This window comes from Pelodiscus sinensis, unplaced genomic scaffold, assembly GCF_049634645.1.
Source record: "Pelodiscus sinensis isolate JC-2024 unplaced genomic scaffold, ASM4963464v1 ctg34, whole genome shotgun sequence".
Taxonomy (NCBI): Eukaryota; Metazoa; Chordata; order Testudines; family Trionychidae; genus Pelodiscus; species Pelodiscus sinensis.
In genome coordinates, this window is record NW_027465849.1 from 1255759 (window position 1) to 1278239 (window position 22481).

The 22481-nt window shown below is 49.9% G+C and overlaps 1 protein-coding gene across 1 annotated transcript; it reads right to left on the reverse strand.

Moving 5' to 3' along the window:
* Window positions 1-431: 431 nt before the first annotated feature.
* On the reverse strand, window positions 432-22226 carry LOC102454964 (butyrophilin subfamily 3 member A2-like). Its single transcript, XM_075915064.1, has 6 exons — window positions 22096-22226; window positions 16596-16686; window positions 15020-15367; window positions 6960-7238; window positions 2438-2661; window positions 432-668 (listed from the first exon to the last, which is right to left on the reverse strand). Exons 2-6 carry the CDS (start codon window positions 16663-16665, stop codon window positions 432-434), a joined length of 1158 nt encoding a protein of 385 aa, XP_075771179.1. The 5' UTR covers window positions 16666-16686; window positions 22096-22226.
* Window positions 22227-22481: the final 255 nt, after the last annotated feature.

Below are 22481 nucleotides of genomic sequence, written 5' to 3' on the forward strand. Positions count from 1 at the left end.
ACACTCTTGGGCTGAGGGACAACATTTATGTGAGTTTCTGAATTCTGTGAAACCTTTCTTTAGGAAGATAGGCTTTGGCCATAGTAGAATCTAACCGTGCCCCAATGAACACGAGGGATTTTTGTGGTATGAGCGAGGACTTCGGAATGTTCAATGCAAGACCCAAATCCGTGAATAAGTCTCCTGTGACCTGAGTGGCCGACAGTGCACTTTCGAACAAATGAGCCTTGATCAGGCAATTGTCTAGGTATGGGAAGATCATAATGCCTTGACGATGAAGATACGTTGCCACCGCCACAAGGGTCTTTGAGAAAACTCTGGGTGTGGAGGAGAGGCCAAACGGAAGGACTTTGTACTGAAAGTTCTGTGTGCCTACGATGAACCTCAGAAAATGTCTGTCCTGACTGTATCGTCACATGGAAATACGCATCTTATAGATCGAGGGACATGAACCAATCACCTTTGTTCAGGGCTGGGAATATAGAAGTTGGAGTTACCATCCTGAATTTCTGCTTCCTGTGGTACCGACTGAGATTGCGAAGGTCCAGGATCGGTCTCCATCCTCCCGATTTCTTTTCAGTGAGAAAATAGAGGGAGTAGAATCCCTTGCCCCAAAACTGATTGGGTACTGCCTCCACTGCACCAATCTCTATGAGACGGAAAACCACCTGCATTAGGAGAGTCTCATGAGATGGGTCCCTGAAAAGGGACGGGGTTGGAGGAGTGGTAGGGGAACGGAAAAGAAAAAGGATGGAGTATCCTGACGTTACTATCTCCCGGACCCAGATGTCTGAGGTAATGGTAAACTATCTGTGCTGGTACGGTCTCAATCGATGATGGAAAAATTTCTGTGTTCCCAGGTCGTATATTAAAGGGATGGTTTTTAGCCCCTCGATCGGACCATCAAACTTGCTGTCTGTTGTTTTGGGAATTAGGGTTTCATCCGGTTTGTGGTTTTTGCTTTTGTTGACCTGGTCAGGGATGTTGTTGTTGTTGTGGGTATTCCTGTTGTCTGAGCCTGGGCGCCCCATACAAGAAGGGCCTCTGTCTGAAGTAGGGAGTATATCATTTGTGAAGATATGGAGGTGTATACATTGCTAACGTTTTCAGGGTAGTTCTAGAATCCTTGCCCGAGTGCAAAACTTGGTCCGTTTTCTCTGCAAATATGCTCTGTCTGTCAAAGGGCAGGTCTTCCACCTTAGATTGAAAATCCTTAGGTACAGATGCCATCTATAGCCACAAAGACTACCTCATAACTACTGATGTCGCTGTGGCTTTTGCCGCTGCATCGGCAATATCCAGGGAAATTTGTAAGACTGTTGTTGAGGCCGTATAGCCTTCCTGGATAAATGATTTTAAGAGCTGCCATTTCTCGTCGGGCAAGTTCTCTAAAACTGCTACCATCTTTGAATAATTATCAAAGCTATGATTAGACAAATGAGCAATGTAGTTCACCATTTTCAGTATAAGTGTGGTTGAAGAAAAGAACGGTTACTTACCTGTAACTGTTGTTCTTCGAGATGTGTTGCTCATGTCTATTCGAATTAGGTGTGCACACCGTGTGCACCACGTCTTCTGAAGCATTTTCCCAAGTGGTACTTGTAGCGCCAGCAGGGCGCCCTCTGGAGTGGCGCCTCCATGGTGGGGCATAAGTACTCCTTCCGGTGCTCCCCCACCTCAATTCCTTCTTGCCAGATGCTCTGACGAAGCGGAGGTGGCGGGGGGAATCGAATGGACATGAGCAACACATCTTGAAGAACAACAGTTACAGGTAAGTAACCGTTCTTTTCTTCTTTGAGTGGTTGCTCATGTCCATTCGAATTAGGTGACTTTCAACCCAACCCCACTTCAAGGAGGAGGGGTTGGAGCACTCAAAAAGAGAAGTCCACAAAAGTTGAACAATCCAAACATATTTATTCAACTAAGCGAACACAGAAAACTGTAGAAAGTGCAATGTAACACAGATAAAACAAACATATTTACAATACAGAGGTGAGGACCACAGAGCCCAACCCTGCATCCTCCCTAGTCTTCTGTGCCAGCACGTAGTGCGCCATAAAGGTATGGAGTGACGACCATGTGGCCACCCTGCAGATTTCAGTGATTGGAACCTGCTCCCCTCTGGGGAGAGGAGGGAAAGGAGGCGGGAGACGGGAGGAGAGAGGGTGGGTGAGGGGAGGGGGAAAACTGAGAGGAGGGAGCTGGAAGGGGGAAGCTCAGCGCTCAGGGGTGGGGGTCTCACTGGGCCACATGTCTCTCAGCTTGGAGGGTGCAGGGGCCTCGGCGTCCTCGTGGGGATGGAGAGGTTGAGGTGAGAAGCATGGAGATTGAGGAGGAGGGTGAAGAGGTTGAAGAGGGAGAGAATGGGAGGGGGAGAAGTAACAGTAGCTGGGGGGGCAGCAGGCGCTGGAGTGGCACGAGGCAGCACGCTCTGTACCAGAGTCTGCAGATGGGTACAGATGGAACGACCCTGGGCAAGCATCTCCCTGTGGAACTCCCATTCTTCCTGTGCCCGCTGCTCCAAGATGCAGGTCAGGGCTCGCAGGGCCCCCAGGTGCAGCTCTCGGTACCTCTGCCGTGCTGCAGTCGTCCTGTGGAGCTCTCGGGTGCGGGAGCATGTCCCGGGCGGGGTGGGGTGCCCTTCATGCGCAGCTGGTGCAGCTGTGGAGAAAGAAGAGAAGGGGTCAGTTCTCCCTGGGGACACAGTGGATGATGCCCAGCCCTGCTCTGTGAGATGAGGATGACCGTGCCCTGCACCATCAGAGCCAATGTGCTTGCACAGAGGCCATGGTCAGAATGTTCAGCTATTCCCGGGAGTGGGAGCTGTCCCGAGACCGCACCCATGCACGTGTGCTGTGTAGAGTGTGGGTGAGGTGGAGGGGAGATGTTAGAGGGGGCTTGTGAAGGGAGGGAGTCCTGCTGTGTCCCGCCCCAGGGTCAGGAGAATGTCAGGTCTCTTCACACATGCTTGTGGCTATCAGGCCAAGGCCCCTGTGTGACAGGCAGCTGGAGCCACCTGCCCAGGGGTGGCACGGCACTTGCTCACCCGTGCAAAGGTTGTTGAGTGATCTGTGGTAAGCAAGGCCCACGCACGCAGTCCATGGTCTCCCTCCCTGCCCACTCCCCATTCCCGGGAAGCGTATAGTGACGGCACTTACATAGTGTGGCCTCCCCGGATGACCCGGCTGACTCTGCAGGTGGGACTGCTCAGGGGTCCTGGCGGCGTGGCGGCTCCTGCTCCGTGCCCTGGTCAGGGCCCTCTGGTCCCGGCTCGCTGCTCTCTGAGGTGCCATGGACTGTCCCACCCCCCAGGATGCGGTCCAGTGCCTCAAAGTAGGGGTAGATGTCTGCTCCTGTTGAGGAGCTTCTCCTAGTGGCCCTGGCATACCCTTGCCGCAGCTCTTTAATTTTCAGGTGCACCTGCTCCTGGGTGTGCCTGTGGCCTTTCTGGGCCATGGTGGCAGCTATATGGCCGTAGATGATTGCCTTCCTCCATCTAGTGCAGAGATCATGGACATTGGGAGCCTGCCCCAAATCTCAATGAGGTCCATGATCTCCTCACTGATCTAGGAAGGAGTGCAGTGTCTACGACCCCTGGCTGGCTCCTGGGTGCTGGGGGACTGGGTGGGGGATGTCTGGCTGGCACTGGCTGCCCATCTCATTGTGGGGCCACTGGGTCAGGGGCAGAGACAGCTGGCAGGCCTGGATCTGGCACATGCAGTCTGGCCAGAGTCTACCCCTGTAAGGGATCCGGGACAGGGGGAGAGGAGAGGAGTTTTCCTGGTTTGGCCCAGAGTGGCCACCAGGGGAAATTGGGAAGGGCTGAAGGCCCGCTATTTCAAAATAAGCATCTACACAGCACTTATTTCGAATTAGCTATTTCAAATTTGGCATTATTCCTCGTAGACTAGGGTTTACCAAATTCGAAATAAGTGCTTTTCATTCCACAAGGTGTAACAGTTAATCTGAACTAAGGACTTGGTTCAGATTAACTCTAGACTGCTGTTTGTAGCTGCGGGCAGTTAGTTTGGACTAAGGGGATTTTAAAATGGCGGCTGGATGGGAAGATGCAAATAAAGCCCAGGATATTTAAATCCCAGGCTTAATTTGCAAATTCAAATTCCTACATTAGTTTCCCTAGTTCGAACTAGGGGGCTAATGTAGAATCTATTAAAGTTAATTCGAAATAACAGCTGTTATTTTGAATTAACTTTGATGTGTAGACATACCCTCAGAGAAGAATGAGGCAGCCTGCCTGATTAGTAAATTGGTCCCATTGTTCTTAATGAATTCCTCCAGTTTATAAAAGGTGTAAACATTGTAACAGCCCTTTACAGTGCCAGAGTGGTGTAAAAAGGAACTTTGCTGTAAAGGACAGTCTGGTCTTGGAAATTCTTATGGTGCTTTAGTGATTAGAACTAGTCTACATTTTTGGACTGGAAATGTTTCCTATCACAATGTGCAATGTGAATTGTTTGCTACTGGCCTCTTTTGGAGCTGGTCAGTTGCCAGTATAAATAGTGAGTTTGAGTTCCAAGCCCTCACTTCCTCTTTACTTGCCTAAAATGTAACACTGAGCATTTGGCTGCTTATATTTTTGACTTTTAATGAGAAGTAAAGAGTCAATGCTTTCACATTGCTATTAGACAGAGGGGTTTAGAGATTTCTTCCAGTGTTCCCCACTTCCATTTTCCATTCATTGTAATGTACTTTTGTATAAACTACAAAAATGATTGAAAATAGCTGGATTATATTGCAGTATTTTGACAATAAATATACAGAATTTTAAAATATTGTGTGCACAGGTTTTGATTTTTTGGTACAGAATTCCCCCATTTGCATCACTCCCCAAAATTGTGCCAGTCTCCCTCACAAGTCTGTCTCAGTGGGACTTGTTGAACGGAGCTGACGGTGGGAATCAGGGATAGTGAAAGCCAGTCTAGTAGGTGGTGAAACCACATGGCTTTTTCTGGAGGAAGTGAGAGATCTTAATGAGTCTGGCACACTGAAGGTCCTCCCAGACACTGTTCCACAGAGGGACAACAGCACTAGTCCTGTGGATCCCTAAGGCTATGTCTAGATTGCAGGTTTCTTTTGAAAGAAGCTTTTCTGGAACCGATCTTCCAGAAAAACTTCTTTAGAAAGAGAACATCTACACAGCGAAAGAGCAACGAAAAAGCGATGTGCTTTTTTGAAAGATAGAGTCCTCATTGATTGGACGCTATCTCTCATTTAAGTTGTGACTACTGCGGATGGAGCGGCCACCAAGGCACCTGTGTTTTTTCCAGGAGGCCTCTTCTTTCAAAAAAACCCTCCCTCTTCTGCATCCACACATGCCTTTTTCCGAAAAAGCTTTTTTGGAAAAAGGATTCTTCTTCTTAGAATGAGGTTTGCCACCATCAGAAAAACGCCCATTTTTCCCCCAAAAAAACTCTGCAGTGTACACACACCCTAAGAGGTAGTGGGTGGGATGAGATGCTAAACACACACAAGAAGTATTTTGCAATAAGGGGTTTGCAACATTAAAACCAGGGTAGTCAAAGGAAACAACAAGAATTTGGTATATAAGTCTCTCCCAAAGAAGTACTGTGCAGAGAGAGAGGGTTCCATGTTGAGAAGCTTATTAAAGGTGCAGCTAGCTGATTACACAGCTGGAGAAAGATGATCAATCTAAGAAGCAGGCTCCTGATTCAAGTGGGGTTCCAAGAGGATTTGAGAGTGGCAGAGGCAACAGCAGGGGCAGTGAGAAAGAAAGAAAAGCGGAGGCAGCAACTGGGTATCCTTGATCCAACTCCCCATCCAGCAGGGCCCAGGATCCTCAACATCTTGTTCCCCATTGACAGATGTGAATCAGTGGGAGCTGGGGTTGAGAACAAAGGAGCTTCAGCTAGAGCAAAAGAGGCATGTAAATATGATCTTCATGTTCAGTAAATCATAACCTCTCCAGTGATATCTCTTATAACTCTTCTTGCATAAAATACAACATCATTATGCCATAATCATAACATAAGCATATCTGTATGAAGAAGAGGGGGCATAATGTTACAGCTGTTCCAGGTCAGCTTAATTACATTGCACGGGCCTGTGAAAAATTATACATGATCTGTGATGTATTCAAGCCAATCAGACCCCACTGTAGACGCCATTAGGCCAACCTAACTGCCACCTCTCAGAGGTGAATTTACTTCAGCCCTGGAAGAACCAGTTCTGTTGCTATGACAAGTGTTTACACTACAGCACTGTAGCTATCGCATTTCTCCTATAGACACACCCTGGCTACGTCTAGACTGGCATGATTTTCCGGAAATGCTTTTAACGGAAAACTTTTCCGTTAAAAGCATTTTTGGAAAAGAGCGTCTAGATTGGCACGGACGCTTTTCCGCAAAAGCACTTTTTGTGGAAAAGTGTCCATGGCCAATCTAGACGCACTTTTGTGCAAAAAAGCCCCGATTGCCATTTTCGGGGCTTTTTTGCACAAAACAAATCTCAGCTGCCTACACTGGCCCTTTTGCCCGAACAGGAGCAGCATAGTGTTTCCACAAAAAGCACTGATTTCTTACAGTAGGAAGTCAGTGTTCTTGTGGAAATTCAAGCGGCCAGTGTAGACAGCTGGCAAGTTTTTCCAGAAAATCAGTTGATTTTCCGGAAAAACTGGCCAGGCTAGACACAGCCCCTGAGTCTCTTAAATCAGCTCAGATACCTTTATCAACTAAATGTACCATCTCCTCAAAGAACACTATTGATTCATTTCCCAGACTCAGCCCAGCTCCTGACCAGCAGTTTGTTCAGATTTCAGAAACTTCCATCACTCATGTGCTTCTAACCTGTTTTGTTGGGCTACTTCCTGTCTGAGTGCCAGAAACAGGCCCTACTCGAGAGCAGTTTCCAAGTGACCCAGCCCTCCCTCTCCCCCACTCTCTGCTATCCTCTGGTTACCCCATCTGCCCAAGGAGACTCACTGAAGAGGTGAATGGCAGATTGTTGCTTGGTCTCTAGCAGGCCATTCCACATTATGCAGCTGATGTCTCCAGTGTCTTCTGTGACAGTGACATGACTCACAACACTGTACAGGTTCTCCTCATCCTCAGTCATGTTGGTCACAGACTCCATTGTCCGATTCAGCTGATTCTTGCCAACCCACTGGAGTTCGGGTTTGGGGAACCAGCCTGCAGAGCGACAGGCCAGCCCAATCCCTTGGCCCCGGGGGCCCAGCACATCAATGAACAGCGGAGCCACAGCTGCAGGGAGAGACAGAGAGTGTGTGTCAAGGAATCCTGTCTTTTATAGCACCATGAGATTCACCAGCTTCCATTGGGTATAGGGAGCTGTGCCTGGAGTTGCATGTAGCTCCCCTAGGATCCCTCATTCTGACTGGAGAAATTAAATAAAACCAGCTTGCATTCCCACAGAGCACTGTACCCCGCAGGCTCACTGAGTTATCTACAGATATAAACTGCTCATTGTCACGTTGCTGAATTGGAGGGAAGCAGCCAGATCGCTGCTGCACCCCTAGGTGGGGGTGTTGGCCCCAGAAATTGGTATGGGGGGAGCCATGTGGGGTGTTGAATGGGAGATTATTGTTTGTTAATCGTATGTACACTATTTATGTGAGTGTATAATGTCTGTGTGTGTAGGTAGGAATCTGTAATCTGTGTGGAAGCTGAATATTTCTGTGAATGTGGTTAAGCATGGCTATGGACAGGCTGAGTAGCAAAGCCCTGTGGAACAATGGCTCTCAATAGGCTATGGACACACCCAAAGAATGGGATTTGTCACCTGAGGGCAGCCAGCAGGAAATATAGAGATTGGCCTCTGACCAGGTGACTTGCTGCAGACTAGAAGAGGCCAGGAAGGAGTATAAAGAGGCCATGTGGTCGATGCCATTTTGGTTCTCAGCTCAGCACTTCATCCCAGAGGCAGCATTGCAGGGATTGAAGAGCCCGGAAGACCTGTGAACCCATCCTGATCGTAGGATGTGCAATAAGAACTTTTAAACCAGCAGCTGCAACACCTCTGCTAGAGCCTGCATCGAGAACTGGGAGATTCGGTGCATGTAACGTACTGTACTTTAATAACCTTACTCTCATGCTTTTCTTTCTTGTGTTAATAAACCTTTAGTTTTAGATTCTAAAGGATTGGCCCAGCGTGATTTGTGGGTAAGGTCCAGAGGGTAAATTGACCAGGGATCTGTGGCTGGTTTCTTGGAACCGGACAGGACTTGTTCGGGGTAGGTGGGATTGGGTGCTAGGACCCCCCACCTGTGTATAGGCCCGGGGCCATCTGGGGCACGGATATTGCTGGGGTGTCGGAGGGGTTTTGCTCGGGAGGCTTCAGGCAGGCTGCTGAAGCGCTCTGTGAGACTGGTTTGTGGCCTGTTTGGAGAGGTCGCCAGTCAGGGGGACTGTAAAGAGCCCCGGATTTGAGCAATTCGCCCTGAGCGGACGCCCTAAGCTGTGCCCAGACACGGCCCGGTCCGTCACACTCATAGAGACCAGTGTGCTTGCTGCTGAAATGCAGCCATTTCTGGGGTGGAGCCCAGCAGCTGTCAGGATCATTTGCAATTTGATACATAGCAGGAGGTGAGGAATGGTGACCAGGGCTGGCTTTAGGAAGTGTGGTGCCCAATTCAAACAATTTCGACAGGGACCCACAGCGATTTTGGTTGAGAAAAAAAAAAAAGCACAAAAAATCCCCCGCCAACACACACATACACAAACACCCTCCCGCAGCACAGGAAAACCCTGCACTAAACTCACACATCCTGTGGCACAAGCAGCTGATGCACTCCTCCTCCAGGGCCGGCAGGAGTGGCAGATTTGTATAATTTTTGGTGGTGCCTCATTAGCAGCACACTCTGAACCCCCATTAACCATGTGCCCCATTAACCACACCCCTGACCTCCATTAGCCACACCCATTGACCCCCATTAGCCACACCACCTGCACCACATTAACCATGCCTCCTGACCCCCATTAGCCTCATCCCCTGACCCCCATTAGCTAGGCCTCTGGAGGTAACATGTTTGGGGCAAGATGGACCATGACCAGAAGTAAAAGGTGTCTTGTCACCCCTCTCAAAAGACTTTTCCCACCATCCTCCTACCAACAGGGATTAGTTTGGTCCCCACCAAACCCCCTCATGCAACTACCCTGCAATTGCATTAACCCAACGTGTTTGACATTAACTCGGGGGCAGAGAGCTGGGGGAAGTGTTCCCTCTAAGACTATGTCTACACTCGCGGCTTCTTGCATGAGTACAGCTGTTCTTGCGCAAGACCCCACAGAGCAGCCACACTGCCCGCCTGCTCTTGCGCAAGGAAATTTACAGTATGGCGTGGTAAGAGAGGGTGTCTTGCGCAAGATCTTTTCTAACAGGTGTAAGCTCTCTCGAGCAATACGGCAGTGTGGATGCGCGGCAGGGATTTATTGCGCAAGAAACCCCTATGACTAAAATGGCCGTTGGAGCTTTCTTGCTCAAAAGAGCGTCCACACTGCCATGGATGCTCTTGCACAAAAGCACAGCTCGCACATGGCAGCGCGGACGTGTTCTTGCACAAGAAGACGCCAGCATAGACATAGCCTAAGAGTTCCCTCCCATGAGCAGAATGGATTTTGTGTTGTGCACCTGTACTGAGTTCATGTCACTTGTTTGGATGTGTCACTGTGGCACCCAGGTTATTAATAAATATTTTATAAACCTTTCCCTTTTCCCTCTGCTGCCATGTCTCCTCCCCTTGCTCCATCAGCTCCCCTGGTGCCTGCTGCCCCCTAACTCCTCACCCTCCTCTGCTGTCCTGACTCCTGCCCTTCTCACTGCCCTCAGTCTCCTGCGACCTGCCCCCTTCCACCAGCCCTTCTCTCCTCCCTGTGCCCACTCCTCCAGTAGCCCCACTGTGATCACGTGAGGCTGAGCTACCCCTCCTCATTCGCTCTTCTAACACCTCCCTCTACACACCTGCCCTGCCTCTCTCCTCTGGGGCTGGTCCCTCCCCTGCAGGTGTCTGCCCTTCTGCTCCACTCCAGAATCTCCTGGCACCTGCACCTTCCCTTAGCCCTGCACCCTCCTGCTGTCTCCCCCTTCCCTTACTGCCTCTGCCCTCTTTGCCCTCTTTTTTCCTGATGCCCACCCCCTCACCACTCTGCTCTTGCACAAGGAAATTTACAGTATGGCGTGGTAAGAGAGGGTGTCTTGCGCACCTTTCTCATGCTTCATCCTCACCTTTCTCATGCCCACCTCTTCTTTCAAGCATTCTCCCAGCACCTCCCCCTCCAGCCCCCAATGCGCTTTCCCTCTCCTCTCCTCTCCCATCATCACCCTGTCCCCCCTCCCACTGACACCCCCCTTTCTTCATTGTCTGCACTTGGCCCCCTGGCATTTGTCTCTCCTCCACCCTGTCTCTTGGTGCCTTGCTCTTTCTTCCCCCTCCCCTTCTGCACAAGCCCCTTCTTCTCCCACCCCTCCCCCCTGCACAAGACCCCTCCTCTCCCACCCCTTCCCCCTCCCCCTCCTCACAAGCCTCTTCCTCTCCCACCCCCTTCCTCTCCCCCGCCGCACAAGCCCCTTCCTCTCCCACCCCTCCCCCTAGTTTACCCCCTCCACTACCTTCTGCCTTCCACTTTGCAGGGCCAGAGTCTGCACTTGAGCCTCAGACTCTGAACCTGGATATAGGCCACGTGACGCAGAGGAGTTCTAAAATCCCGGGCCATGATGTCACATCACGCCCGGGCATCCTCCCTGCTCACCTGCAAACGCCGCGCATGGCAGTAGCAGCAGCGCATGCCGGTGAGGGGGAATCACACTGAGAGCCATGCATGGCAAGGATGGTCCGGGGCTGAAGGGGACACTCTGGGTACAGGGTGGGAGAAGGCAGGCAGAGGGGAGGGGACCGCTCCAGGCAGAGCCGGGGGAGAGACCCAGCTCCAAATATTGCTGGAGCAGGACCCCCGGCTCTGAATATTAACTCACCACCCATGGTGCCTGGCACGCTTCTGGATTCAGGGTGTGGGACCCCTTTAGGCACGGGGCCCCATTCAGGGGAATTGGGCGAATCGGCCTAAGGCCAACCCTCTGCTACCTCTGCTACCACTCCGCCTGTGCCATCATCCTAAAAATTGCCCGCCCCCAGTGTACTGCTTCTACACAGATACCAGTGCCCCACGTCATGCCACCCTCATGCTTGGATTCCCCGCTCCCTCCACTGCAGATGTAGCGCCAATAGGCAGAACCAAACCCGGGACCTTTGGAACTTAATGCATGAACCACTACTGCATGAGCTAAAAAGCCAGCTTTGTTGTGGTCCTGTTGGCTATATCTGGGCACCCCATATGAGAAAGGCCTCTGTTGGAAGTAAGGCATATACCGTTTGCGATGATATGGAGGTGTATACATCCCTAATGTTCTTAGGGTAGTTCTAGAATCTTTCCCAGAATGCAATACTTGGTCTGTTTTCTCTGCAAATAGACTCTGTCTGTCAAAGGGTAAGTCTTCTACCTTTGATTGTAAGTCCTTAGGTACTGATGCCATCTGTAGCCACAACGACCACCTCATGACCACTGACGTTGCTGTGGCCCATGCCGCTGCATCAGCAATATCCAGGAAATTTTGCAAGGCCATTGTTGAGGCCGTATAGCCTTAACTGATTTAAAGAGCTGCCGTTTTTCATCAGGCAAGTGATCTAAAATTACTACCATCTTCGAATGATTATCGAAGCTATGGTTAGACAGATGAGCAATGTAATTCACCATTCTTAGTATGAGTGTGGCGGAAGAATAAACCTTTCATCTGAAAAGGTCTAACCATTTGGATTCTTTATTAGCAGCAGCATTCCTATGTTGTGGTGTCTTGGATTTTTGCTGATCTGCATCCACTACTAATTAATTTGGTTGAGGATGCATGAACATAAATTCCATCCCTTTTGGGGGAACAAAGTATTTCTTGTCTGCCCTCTTGTGAGTGGGCTGGGAGGATGCAGGTGTTTGCCATATGTCATTAGCAATTTCCAGGATTGTGTCATCCAAGGGTAATGCCATTTTGGATTTCTGAGATCTCTGGCGGTTCTTCAAAAGCTTATGTTGCTTTTGTTGAATCTCCACCACATGCAGATCCTGGGATTCTGCCACTTTTAAAAAGCTCCTGGAATTGATGAGCATCGTTTATTGGGGAAAAGTCACCAGGGAACACCGCATCATCTGAAGAGGAAGAAGCAACAGAGTGGTCCACTGGGGATTGTTCCTGTTGTTGTGCCTGTTCTGGTGCCACTATTTGTACTGGTTCTGACTGTCTTGAGGGAGATGCACATTTGCAGATGGTGTGGAAGGTCGAGTGGAAGCACATGGTGGCTTGGGAAGCCTGGAACGGTTGCAAGTGTGATACCGGTAACGTCACGGAGGAAGAATGCCCAGAAGAGTATCATCTCTCATGATAATCACTACGGTGGTGATCAAGTATCAGAGGGGTAGCCGTGTTAGTCTGAATCTGCAAAAGCGACGAGGAGTCCTGTGGCACCTTAGAGACTAACTGAAGTGTAGGAGCATAAGCTTTCGTGGGCAAAGACCCACTTCGTCAGATGCATGTAGTGGAAATTTCCAGAGGCAGGAATAAATATGCAGGCCAGGATCAGGCTGGAGATGACCAGGTGGATCCAATCAAGGAGGATGAGGCCCACTTCTAGCAGCTGATCTGGAGGTGTGAATTCCAAGAGAGCAGAAGCTGCTTTTGTAGTTAGCAAGCCATTCACAGTCTTTGTTTAATCCAGAGTTGATTGTGTCACGGTGGTGATGATGATCACAATAATAATGAGACAATGAATATCCAGGTGAGTATCACCATTTGTATTCGTGACGATATTGAGATGAAAATGAGCGCGTGGGCAATCTAGGTGAGCAAGATCTGCGTCTGGTGTATGATGGTGATCGAGAAAGACTGTGGTAATGCTGAGGTAACGATGAGTATCGTTGAGAATGTCTTTGTGAGATAGTGGTATCATGAACCTCGTGTCTGTGTGGCTCAGAGAAGGCAGAAGAAGGTGATCGAGGCTGTGGAGAGAAAACTAATTGTTCAGGGCTTGGTGAAGAAAGTAAACTTGTGCCCAATGTATGATTAACCCCTCCACGCAGCAGTGACTTGTTCAACCCGGGGGCGGGAGCCCTGATGCTGTGGTGCCGGTGCGTGCTTTGTGAGCCGACGTGGTGCAGTCCTGGAGGTTGGTTCACTAGTGCTTCGGCACTTGCTAGTTTTCGGCCGTGGAGTCGGTACTGATGAAGAGGGTGATGATGTGCTCAGTGCCGGTAATGGTGCCAGAGAGAAGGGGTTTGAACCCCACACCGAGTCAGCCAGCGCTGAAGCAATCGGTGCCATAGCTGCCGGCACCGAAGTGACCAGTGCTGCAATAGCCGGCGCCGAGGCAGCTGGTACCGCAGCAGCTGGTGCCGAGGCAGCCGAGACAACATTGGCAGATCTGGCGCCGCTGATGCCAGGGCTGATGTCGGAGCCACCAGTGCTGGGGAACCCACAGCCATGGGTGTCTGAGCGTGTCTTTGTACCGGAGCTGGTGTGGACTCCGGTCTTGGTGGCACAGCCATTACCTGCTCCGCCCCCCCTGCTAGAAGACTTGGCTCAAAGACACTGTGGCTCTTACCCTGCTGTTGGCCCTGCTGCGGTAGCCTGGTTGGCTTGTGACTTCCACACTTAGATGACACAGAGGGGAGAGTCAAGGTTTCTGCTGATGCCAAAATCCTATGCATAGACTGCCCCCGCAGCTGAGTATCTTCCAGCTGAAGTGCCTTGCTGTATAACAGCAGCTTCAGCTGCATCTCGCGGTCCTGTCTCGCTCGGCCCATCAATTTCAAGCAGTGCAGGCATTTATGGGGTACATGTCCCGCACCTAAACACTTCACACACAAAGAGTGCCCATCTGATGCTGGCATCGCGTCACGGCACTGTGAGCACTTTTTGAAGCTAGGGGAACCCAGCATGATGAACTGAGGAAATTTTTTTTTAAACTAGTAACTGTTGAACAAACACTAACACACTATCTAACTTAGTAACTATTAACTATTGGGCTGACTAGCTATTTTACATGATTCTTTTTTTAAACAGTTGAGGAGAAGGGAGTTGCTCCGCCTGCGACCATTGAACAGTAAGCAGGAACTGGCGGGGAGCTGGACTGCGCACAAGCTAGCAACCTGCGTGAACAGCACATGCCCCACACCTGCATGGTCCGGCTGGACTATGGCTGATGACTCTCTGACCTGCAGCGCTGGGATGAGCCTGACACCTCAAGTGGAGTACCCACGGGGACACCACCGAAGAACAAACTCGCTCTTTCTTTCCATAAGCAGCATAAGTGACACTACATGGGACAGTGAACCACTGCCAGAAGATGTGTGGGTTACACACACAACTATTCTCCCTCCCTAAATCTCTCCCTAAAAGCACCCATGTTCTGTGGAGCCTTTGAGATAGAAGCCACCAAAGAATGATTTAAAACTGCCTCAGGGCTCTGCTTTATCACAGGGGGGACCCCCAGAAAGGACTGGATGTGTCTGAACTGAATTGTCTGGGGCTGCATTACTTCCACTGTCCCTTCCACTGCCCTTGTGCAGCACTGAATACAGGGTCAGGGCCGAGGGAATAACAAACAGTATCCCAGCCCTTGGACACTGCAGGGGGAGTTACAGGGAGGTGAATGTAATTATCATCTGACTGAGCTGGAATTTAGGAAGACCATGAGGGGAAACATCCAACCTCCTCACTCAGCACTGCCATGAGCATGAGAGCTGAGGACAACAGCTTTGTGTTTCATTGAAAAGAGACTGTTTAATGCAGGACTGCCCCATACAAGCACCACAGTGGGGTTAGATCTGAGTCTGAGGGGAGAGCACCCCCTACACTATGTCCTGCACATCACTCCAGGCAGCCCTGGATCCTACTGCCGTATTGTGCTCAGTGTTGGGGCATCCTCAGTGGAACAGGAAGCTCCAGCTGACCAGACCTAGTGTCCCTTAGTGGCATGTCTCACCTGCAACCCGTAGTTCAGTAGTGGCTTCCTGGCTCCATTCTGGGTTCCTCACAAAGCAGTGGTATGTCCCAGCATCTGCCACTTGGAGCCGTTTCAGCTTCAGGGAGATGTTGCCATTGCTGAACTCCTGCCGGAACAGCTCTGTCCGGTTCTGGTAACCCTCCCCTGGCTGCTCACTGGGACCCACATCTGAGTACTCATGAACTGGGATAAATCCTGTGCCAATCTTCCTCCACCACAGGTCCATTCTGGGCAGCCGGGCGGCAGGTGAGAGCTGGCAGGGTAACACCACATCCTGGCCAACAATCCCCACCACAGGGTGTGGGGAGCCAGATAGGGAGAACTTCTCTGGAACAGAGAATCATAGGAGCAGAGTTAGAGGGAAGAGGATAGGGAATTGCTGAGCGAGGGCCCAGCCATACACACAGTGAGTGAGAGGAGAGGGCCTTGCTAAGTTAATCAACATTCCATCTGCTCACAGCAGAAGTTTCCCAAGGCTGAGCTATGTGTAGCTCAATAGAGTTATTCTCAGTGTGGATGGAGGGCAAGGCAGCCACCACACAGCTGTACAAGCTAGTCCTCTAATGCTGTCCTACAATCCCTTGGAGAGTCCTCCAAAGGCGCCTGTCTTGCAACTACATACGCTCTATTGGCAAAAGGGAGCCCCAGTGGAAGCCACCAGCCTCAAGACACCTAGGTACAAACCCCTTCCACTGCAAGCAATGTCTTTGATTAACCATTTTCATATCCACTTAGCCCCATCATTGCTGCTGAGGGGTCGCCTCAGATGGCTTATGCCTGGCCAGAGGGTACTACATCTTTTGATGGACCTTTTCGTAGACTCAATACCCAAAATAGAAGATGCCTCAGATGGGATTCACTGTTCTGGGATCGGGGTCTGGAGGAAATTAAATATTTGAAGTTCTGCACAACAGTTGTGTCTGAAGGTTCGTGCGGCTCACCATAGGATGTGTAGAGCAATTACTGCCCATCTGCAGCCTTAGGTGCTCACTGTGCGGTTACAGGTGGGGAGAGATAAGAGGGAGATTTTCAAAGCCACTGAGCATTGCTATTTCTTGGATGACTATGTGTTTTTCATGAAGCCCCAGCTCCCTGTGTCATGTGATTCTGTGAGAATCTCAGATTTTATTTTAAAACCATCAGTTTCTAGCTCTGGTAGTTGAAGAGAAAGGCTTGAAAAGGTGGCCAGAGTGTGACCCGAAAGTTCAAAAAATAAAGGAAACAAGAAGGCCACAAAGGATTATTTTGTTTTGTTTCCTAAATCTGATGATTTTGTCACCAGTCTCCTGATTCCTGAGGCCTGTGTCATGGTGTTTGAAGGCTTGGGGCTGGTGATGGTGCAGCTCCCATTATCCTGCTACAAAACCTGACAAACCTGCTACCCAGAGCTAGGATGCATCCCGCTCACTCCAAGGTCATCCCCTCTTGACAGCATCCTGGGCTTGACCCTTTCACTCTGCAGTACTGAGGACATGTTAGGGGGCCTCAGTTGCTCATACCCAGCCCAGCAGTGGCAGAGGAACAGGGAGGAATATTTGGCTTAAAACACTTTTACCAGAGAGTGCACACGGCACCAGGAGAAGGAGCCCCAGGCTGCACACACAGAGCCGACATTGCGTCGCCATGGGAACATCCTAGGCAGGGACCTGTCAGGAGAGAGCAGGGATGGTTAATACCCCACAGCCTGAGTGAGAGGCTGGCAGTCACCCCATCCATCATCTGACCCGACCCCCTCTGCTTCCAGACAGAGAATTTCCCCAGAACAGGAGAAGTTTTCACCCCTGCCAGGCTACTCTGCTTCCATTCCAGCCTGGTAACACTGGATAACACTCAAGGAATAGACAGGGTGTAGATAACTCCACTTTGCTCTTGGTTGCTTTTTGTAGGTCTACCTGCTGCAGATCCATATCACACAGCTCCTTAGACAGCCCCCTGCCTGCCAGCAAGACCCTTATTTATACTGACAGCTTCCAATTCAAATCCAGGTTGCAATGCACCACACGCACAATCAACATGTTTGGAGGTTGCTGGAAGTGAATCAGAAATTGTTTCACAGATGCTAAGGCCAGAAGAGCCCATGGAGACTTGTCTCATTAGCATCCCTTTTACGGAAAAGGGTGCCAATGTAGACACAGCCCACATCAACGCACCCCGAAGGGTTGCAATCTAGGTTGTCCCGCTCAGATCATCCCAATTCGCTTTCACCCCTAGTCCGAGCAGCCACTCCCCTTGCAGGGGTATGGGGGCCCGGGCCCGCCCTCTCTCACAGGCCCCAGCCCAGGACCCTACGGACAGGAGCTCTTGGCCCCATCCAGCTGGTGGGGCAGACGCCCGCAACTCACCGGCTCACCGGCTCCTCGCCCTGTCCTGGGCTGCTTCCTACCCCGCACTACTGAGCTGTCCAGCTTCCTAACCCCGCCGGGCCTTGGCTCCTCCCCAGGGAATGAGGCCTCCCCTTCCCCAGGCACCTCGTCTTGGCCTCAGGGCTAACCCCCAGCAGCTCGACCGCCCCAAGCTCGCCTAATCCTGTCTTGCCTCCCTCCGCATTCTGCTAGCCCCAGGGGGCTACTGACTTCCTAGCAGTTCACTGCCCCCTCTTCGGCCCTGGGCGTGCCTTTTTAAATGTTGCGCCGGCCTCTCGCTGGCGTGATGCCGCTGCCTGCGCCCGTCCTGGCTCTGGCCACTCGCTCCAGCCCTTCCTTCCCCTGCCGGAGACCACTCAGCTGAGCGGTGGCGGGCGTGCAGGGGCCTCACACCGCTCGCGTTTCCCGGCGTGCTCCTAGGAGCGCGAGGGCAACAGTCAGGTCAGGGCAGGGTGGTTCTGCCTCCGTGCCTTGGGGGCAGTCCGCACCGTCACATACCCATATATAAACAGCTAACAACTATCTATTTACACCTTCATTATATTATCCACCCATCTAGTACTTTTCCATAAAGTCAAAGTGTCAGAGAAGTTACCAGCACATCATTCTGGAATGACTCTTTAGGTTCCTCACATACCCCTTCTCCAGGCACATTGGCAAATCTCTGAGGCCTGGTCTATACTTACCTGGAAGGTCAAATTAAGATACACGACTCCAACTATGTTAATTGTGTAGCTGGAGACAATGTACCTTAATTCCACCATTGGCTCCATCTCTACAGTAAGAGGTCAATGGGAAAAATGCTCCTGTTGACTTCCTTCACTCCTCACAAGGAGTAGGAGTTCCAGTATCGACAGGAGTGCCCTCAGCATTTGATTTAGCAAGGCTCAGCTCCACACAGTGCCCGGCTGAGAGCTCTGTGGGTCAGGAATGGTCTCTCACTGTCTGTATGAACCACACCCAGCATAGGAACATAAGAATATAAGAATGCCCATATTGGGTCAAACCAAAGGTCCATCTAGCCCAGTATCCTGTCTATCGACAGTGGCCAGTGCCAGGTGCCCCAAAGGGGTGGACTGAAGACAATGGTCAAGCAATTTCTCTCTTGCCATCCTTTGGCAAACAGACCAAGGGCACCATTCCTTATCCTCCCCTCCCCCAACTAATAGCCTTTTATGGACCTAACCTCCTTGAATTTATCTAGCTCTTAGTCCTATCCTTCAAAGCCTCCTCTTGCAAGGAGTTCCACAGGTTGACTACACGCTGTGTGAAGAAGAACTTTCTTTTATTAGTTTTAAACCTGCTACCCATTAATTTCATTTGGTGTCCTCTAGTTCTTCTATTATGGGAACTAATGAAGAACTTTTCTTTATTCACCCTCTCCACACCACTCATGATGTTATATACCTTGATCATATCCCCTCTCAGTGCCTCTTTTCTAAACTGAAAAGTTCCAGTGTCTTTAGTCTCTTCTCATATAGGACCTGTTCCAAACCCCTAATGATTTTAGTTACTCTTTTCTGAAACTTTGCTAATGCCAACATTTCTTTTTTGAGGTGAGAAGACCACATCTATAATGCAGTATTCAAGATGTGGGCCTACCATAGTCTTATATAGGGTCAATAAGATATTCTTCATCTTATTTTCTATCCCTTTTTTAATAATTCCTAGCATCCTATTTGCTTTTTTGACTGCTGCTGCATACAGCATGGATGTTTTCAGAGACCTATCCATGATAACTCTAAGATCTCTTCCCTGATAAGTTGTAGCTAAATTAGCCCCCATCATATTGTATGTATAGTTGGGGTTGTTTTTTCCAATGTGAACAACTTTACATTTATCCACATTAAATTTCATTTGCCATTTTATTGCCTAGTCACTCAGTTTGGTGAGATCTTTTTGAAGTTCTTCACAGTCTGCTTTGGTCTTGACTATCTTGAACAGTTTAGTATCGTCCGCAAACTTTGCCACCTCACAGCTCACCCTTTTCTCTAGATCGTTTATAAATAAGATTAATAGGATTGGTCCTAGGACTGACCCTCGGGGAACACCACTAGTTACCCCTCTCCATTCTGAAAATTTACCATTTATTCATACCCTTTGTTTCCTGGTTTTTAACCAGTTCTTAATCCACGAAAGGATGTTCCCTCTTATCCCATAACAACTTAATTTACACAAGAGCCTTTGGTGAGGGACCTTGTCAAAGGCTTTCTGGAAATCTAAGTATACTATATCTACTGGATCCCCAATGTCCACATGTTTGTTAACCCCTTCAAAGAACTCTAATAGCCTTATAGAACCATAGAGCTGGAAGAGACCGCAGAAGGTCATTGAGTCCAGCCCCCTGCTCTAGGCAGGACCAATCCCAATTAAATCAACCCAGCTAGGGTTTTGTCAAACTGAGACTTAAACACCTCTAGGGATGGAGATTCCACCACTTCCCTAGGGAACCCATTTCAGTGCTTCACTACTCTCCTAGTGAAATAGTTTTTCCTAATATCCAACCTAGACCTCCCCCACCGCAACTTGAGACCATTGCTCCTTTTTCTACCATCTGTCACTATTGAGAACAGCCTTTCTTCAGCATCTTTGGAACCTCCCTTCAGGAAGTTGAAGGCTACTATCAAATCTCCCCTCACTCTTCGCTTCTGCAAACTAAACAGACCCAACTCCCTCAACCTCTCCTAAGTCATATGCTCCAGCCCCCTAATCATTTTGGTTGCCCTCCACTGGACCCTCTCCAATGCATCCACATCCTTTTTGTAGTGGGGGGCCCAGAACTGGACACAATACTCCAGATGTGGCCTCACAAGAGCCAAATAAAGGGGAATAATGACATCTCTGGATCCGCTGGCAATGCTCCTCCTAATGTACCCTAATATGTCATTAGCCTTCTTGGTTACAAGGGCACACTGTTGACTCATATCCAGCTTCTCATCCACTGTAACCCCAGGTCCTTTTCTGCGGAACTACTACTTAGGTGGTTGGTCCCCAGCCTGTAACTATGCTTCAGATTCTTCCATCCCAAGTGCAGGACTCTGTACACCTCTTTCCACGAGGAGTAACGGTAGTTCAGAATAGGAAGCCTAATCCGAACTACCTAGTTCGTGCCCCGTGTAGCCGCGGGCACGGAGTCCGAACTAGCGGACATTTAAAAATGGCGGCGCCCGGCAACATGCAAATGAAGTCCAGGAAATTCAAATCCCGGGCTTCATTTGCAACTCCGGTTGCCTACATTAACCACCCTAGTTCGAACTAGGATGGTAGCATAGACATACCCAGGGTGATTAAAGTCCCCCACAAGAACCAGGGCCTAGAATCTGAAAGCTTCTCTCAGTTGTCCAAAGAAAGCCTCATCTACCTCAGCCGCCTGATTTGGTGGCCTGAATCACTGCTGTTGTTTACACCTCTAAACTTAACTCCTAGACTCTCAAGAGGTTTTTCTCCCTCTATATACTGGAGTTCCTCACACCCTTCCCTCTCCCCTTCCAAACTCCTTCACTAAACTCCGTTAGCACTCACCAGTTCCCAAGCTCCTTGGTCGCTTGCCCACTGTTTTATAAAGCCCTGGACTGCATTAAAGTCCCTCCCTTTACCAAGGCTCAGACAATCAGCGGAAGCTTCTACAATTCAAACTTTAATTAGAAGCCAACAGTTTCCACCTGCCAGTCACAGCACACACTTCGGCTATGTCTAGACTGCAGGCTTCTTTTGAAAGAGGCTCTTTCGAAAGCATCTTTCGAAAGAGCCTCTTTCGAAAGATCGCGTCTAGACTGCACGCGGATATTTCGAAAGAGAAATCTGCTTTTTCGAAAGAGAGCACCCAGCGAGTCTGGATGCTCTCTTTCAAAGACTGCCTCTTTACATTGAAGAACGCCTTCTTTCGAAAGAGGAACTTTCGAAAGAAGGCGTTCTTCCTCGTGAAATGAGGTTTACCGCCATCGAAAGAAAAGCCGCGTTCTTTCGAAATAATTTCGAAAGAACGCGGCTTGAGTCTGGACGCAGGGGAAGTTTTTTCGGGAAAAGGCTACTTTTCCCGAAAAAACCCCTGAGTCTGGACACGGCCTTCGTGAAGGGCAGGGGGAGGGGGAAGGGGAAGGAAGGGAAAAAAAGCCTCACACACAAACACAAGTTTAGCACACACCAAGAAAGCCCCAAACACAACACACACTGCAGACATGATTTCCCTTTACAGAAACCATGTTCACTTTTGCCCAACAAATTATGTTCTTCTATGTGTCCGATAATTTTATTCTTTACTATTGTTTCAACTAATCAGACAATAGGGCCCAGATGTCAGTCAGTTCTCACCTGGGCCTTCTGAGTGCTACTGTATCACATGTAATAATAACCATGAAGATCTCTAGGCCAAATGACTCCCCCTACACATACACACACTTCTGGTCTGGCAGCCCCTCCTGCTACAGGCATTGTTAGTACAGAGCTGTGCAGCCCTTTTGAAGAGGCACCAATTGCCTGCATGTCCTATCACAGCCTGCAGGGAAAGGCCTCAAGGAAACCCAGGTGGCCATACCATGTGGGGGGGAGGGCAATGGGCAGAGAAGTGACTCACACCCACTGTCTCGGTTTGCCTATAGCTCATGGGAGGTGGGAAGAGGAAAGTGAGCTCCCAGCGGGCAGGAGCACACCCAGAGAGCAAATAAAAAGGGGCAATAATGGAGAAGAACCTACCTTAAGGATTCAGTATGTCCCAGGAGATGCCGTGTAGTGAGCCTGGGATCCTGCACGATGCTGAGCACCCAAGAAATTGAATGAATGTGCTGGGACAGGTGGGGAAATGGATCCCGGAGCTGTGTGTGAACTCTGACCGGGGAAAGTGAAAGCACCTGGGTGCCAGTCACATATTAACCTGGCTGTTGGAACAGAAGTGTAATCCAGGGAGGTGTTAGTTACCTGCAGACACGCAACATGTGTGTCCCCACTGTGATCACTCTGGCTCCCTCAGTCATGTCACAGTGTGGGGGGGGCCTGACAAAAGGGGCACCCGGGGGGATTACCTCCATTCTCCAACTATGGAGTGGGTCTGGCTCTTTTCAAGAGGAAGCCCTTTGCAGTAT